General features: G+C 31.4%; 1 protein-coding gene across 1 annotated transcript; it reads right to left on the bottom strand.

The window, feature by feature from the left end:
• Nucleotides 1-892: 892 nt before the first annotated feature.
• On the bottom strand, nucleotides 893-2,596 carry LOC119674903. The gene is made up of 4 exons (XM_038086059.1): nucleotides 2,518-2,596; nucleotides 2,153-2,455; nucleotides 1,989-2,086; nucleotides 893-1,093 (listed from the first exon to the last, which is right to left on the bottom strand). Exons 1-4 carry the CDS (start codon nucleotides 2,547-2,549, stop codon nucleotides 1,086-1,088), a joined length of 441 nt encoding a protein of 146 aa, XP_037941987.1. The 5' UTR covers nucleotides 2,550-2,596; the 3' UTR covers nucleotides 893-1,085.
• Between the last annotated feature and the right edge of the window lie 1,321 nt (nucleotides 2,597-3,917).

Here is a 3,917-nt window from a genome sequence, read left to right as displayed (position 1 = left end):
TTTGAAGAGAACTGGGCGGGCAGTTATTGATGCCAAAGGTGGTGTAACCAAACATTAATTATATTAATTAAATAAGCATAAAAAAAATTTTAAAAAAAATCATCAATTAAGAAGAAGAAAATGAAATCAACGTTTTGTGTAAATACTTTTGAGTTAAAAAAAAATATGTGTAAATACTTTTGACAACTAATAAGCATCAGTGCATTTGCTTATATTTTTGTCAAATGAATAGTTATCTTTCCAATTCTTTTTTTATTTGGTTCTGCATAGAAAAAACTAAGTGACAACAAAAAATTTTCTTGCAACTTACGTCCAACAACAACAATAAAAACATGTTTTTATGCAATATGTACAAAAGCTTCCGTTGTGTGAATACTTTTGACTATGGCTGTATTTTAGATATGAAATTAAGTTATTTTTAACCAAAATAATCGATGGTGTCTTCTTCAGTGTAATCGATGGTGTAAGTTCTCACTTACAGTGAGCGACAAAACTCTACATACACCCCCCATTTCTGCTGGCTCGTAAATTCAAAGACATAATAGAAAAAAGTAATGATACAGTTTTGTTTAGAACTGTTTTTTAATAATAATAAACAAACGAAAATTCATTCATCAATATAAATTAACAAAGTTATTCCAAAAAAACCTAAAAAATCATTGACAAAAGTCTACATACACTTCATTGATTGTTACATATAGTACCGACTACATATCGACTATATGTAACAATCAATGAAGTGTATGTAGACTTTTGTCAATGACTTTTTTAGGTTTTTTTCGAATAGCTTTGTTAATTTATATTGATGAATGAATTTTCTTTTGTTTATAATTACTAAAAAAAACAGTTCTAAACAAAACTGTATCATTACTTTTTTCTATTATGTATTTGGATTTACGGCTAGCAGAAATGGGGGGTGTATGTAGAGTTTTGTCGCTCACTGTATATGGAAATTATAAAAAAGTCCCGCATTGCATCCACAATATTATGTAGTAAATTAGTTTTCAAAACAATGTCAAATCCAGTCTCACAAAGTGGGCGGAGTTTCCGTTCATGTGGAGATATTCTTTGGTAAACACAATCATCTATTTTTCTGAAATATATAATACATAAAAGGTATAATTATTTATTAACAACTTAATATAAATTTTACTTGTATCATCAACCAAATTTCTAAGAAATTTCTAAGAAATTTCTAATAATTTTTATACATTTTCTGATGCCTAGGTCTCAAAAATACATCGCTTCCTTTCTCTAACCAATTATCTTCATATGTTTTTATTGAGATTGGAACGAACATGGCTCTTAAAATCTTGTAGTTATGATGTTATATAAGAATTGATTGTTGGGAAACAATGATTATTCTGATGAATGGATTTAAAAGTAAAATAGAAATATTTAAAGTATTCGATGGCGTTAAGATCAATGATATGAATGCGTGATATTATGATATAGTGAAAACTTTTAATGTAAATAGGTTAAAAAAAAATAATTGAACCAACATAAGTTCAAAGTCTGATTTAATGTAAAGTTCAAGAATTTTAGCGAGCAACGTAGCACGTTTAATTAATAAAATCAAAAAGCCTGTTTCATTAAGTAATTATTGAATTGGATTATATTTTAAATACTTAATGAAAAAGAATTGAAAAATTGAAAATTGTGTTAGATGCTAGCAAAACGTTTTGCAAGAAGTAGAGTCTGTGGTAGAATGAAATACGCAGTCACGAAAGAATACGTTAGGATAAGCTTAGGAATTCAATATGTTACTATTCTAAACGTGTACTATATAAATAGTATATTAATAGAAAATATAATAAATTATTTGATAGTATAATTGAAAATATATTTATATAATAATTATAAATGAAAATATAATTGTTTTTAGTACAATTATATTAATTATAATATAATTAATAAAATATAATTAAATAAAAAAATATTATAATTATTAATAATAAAAAATTTTATCAAAAAAATGTTTAACTTACCATTATTTCTTTGTCTTCTAATTTCTTCTAAAAGCTTGTTTTTAATGCTTTTAGGGCATGGCCTTACTTCAATGCTTTCCTCCTCGCTCTCGTCTACACTGTAATATGCAAATATGATTTTATATTGGCTGAATGGGCAATATCTACACTACTTTAATATTTACCTTTCTTCCTCTTCGAGCATATATTTATATGCTCCAGGTATTTTTAATATACGGCGTTTCATGTCCTCATCGCAGTCATCATTTACAGCTACATGTGCTATTGGCGCCAAAACCCTTTTGTGCGGCCTTTTGTAATATGTTTTCCAGATATTTTTAGCACGCATCATTATTTCCTTACTTTGGCTTCTGGTCCGGATTTCCTTTAAAAGCACTGGGTGCTTGCTTTTAATATGGTCTTCCACTACTTTGATCACGTTGGTGTATTCAATAAATTGATCCAATGTGACTGGAAACACTGATCGCCTTTATGAATCAGAAATAAATAAATTATTTTAGCATTTGTTTATTAATTCACTTTAACATACTTTGTTTTGTGGTCCGTTGTTCTATTTTCCATTTTTATTACCAAAAGTTTATTTCTCGTTTTACCTATCAACAATAATGACAATAATAAAAGTAATATAAATAATAGTATTGTTAACAACAAATGGTGCAAAATATTCGTCTAAGTATATGCGTACCTTTTGATCAAAAAAGAACGAGAGGCCTATTTTTGAATTTCCGCGCTTATCCAATCGGTAAATTTTTTTTATTTTTACGCTGGCAACACTATTATACACATTCTGTCAAAGTTTAACGCATATCGAACGATTAGTTTTTGTTTAGCGCCTATACAAAAAGTCGAAAAATTTTCGTGTGGCGGTTTGTAATAATGGATCAAAAATTAGAACAACGTGCGTGAATCAAATTTTGTGTTGCAAATGGATTTAAGTGTGCCGAAACTGTTAAAAAATGTAAAAAAAGACCTTTGGTAATTTGTGTGTGTCGCAACCACGAGTATACGAATGGTTTAAAAGGTTCAAAGACGGTCGTACAAGCTTGAACGATGATGAGATCCCTGGCCGCCTAACAACTTCTGATACTAAAGAAAACATTAAATCGGCGAAGTAGATCGTGTTGGAAAATCGTTGTGAACCGATTAGAGAGATTGCAATGTTGTTGCGCATCTCATATGGATCGGCCGAACACATTTTAACTGATGTTGATGATGATGCGTCGCTTCTCGGCTGGTGGCAAAAAAGCTGATTTTCATTCAAAAGAAGCCGCAGTTTTTGGCCAAAAACTCCACCAATATCATCAACCAAGCACCGTACTCTCCAGATATGGCCCCATGTGACTTTTCCTCTTCCCCCATTGCGAGGAACGCGTTTTGAGACCATTGAGGTCATAAGGTAAAAATCGCCACACGAAAATTTATCGACTTCTTTGTGTGTGTCGCAACCACGAGTATACGAATGGTTTAAAAGGTTCAAAGACGGTCGTACAAGCTTGAACGATGATGAGATCCCTGGCCGCCTAACAACTTCTGATACTAAAGAAAACATTAAATCGGCGAAGTAGATCGTGTTGGAAAATCGTTGTGAACCGATTAGAGAGATTGCAATGTTGTTGCGCATCTCATATGGATCGGCCGAACACATTTTAACTGATGTTGATGATGATGCGTCGCTTCTCGGCTGGTGGCAAAAAAGCTGATTTTCATTCAAAAGAAGCCGCAGTTTTTGGCCAAAAACTCCACCAATATCATCAACCAAGCACCGTACTCTCCAGATATGGCCCCATGTGACTTTTCCTCTTCCCCCATTGCGAGGAACGCGTTTTGAGACCATTGAGGTCATAAGGTAAAAATCGCCACACGAAAATTTATCGACTTCTTTGTATAGTCGCCAAACAAAAACTAATCGTATGATATGCGTTAAACTTT

Source organism: Teleopsis dalmanni, chromosome 2 (assembly GCF_002237135.1).
Source record: "Teleopsis dalmanni isolate 2A chromosome 2, ASM223713v2, whole genome shotgun sequence".
Lineage (NCBI taxonomy): Eukaryota > Metazoa > Arthropoda > Insecta > Diptera > Diopsidae > Teleopsis > Teleopsis dalmanni.
The sequence above is the reverse complement of the archived record's forward strand: the minus strand, read 5'-3'. Positions and strand labels throughout refer to the sequence as shown.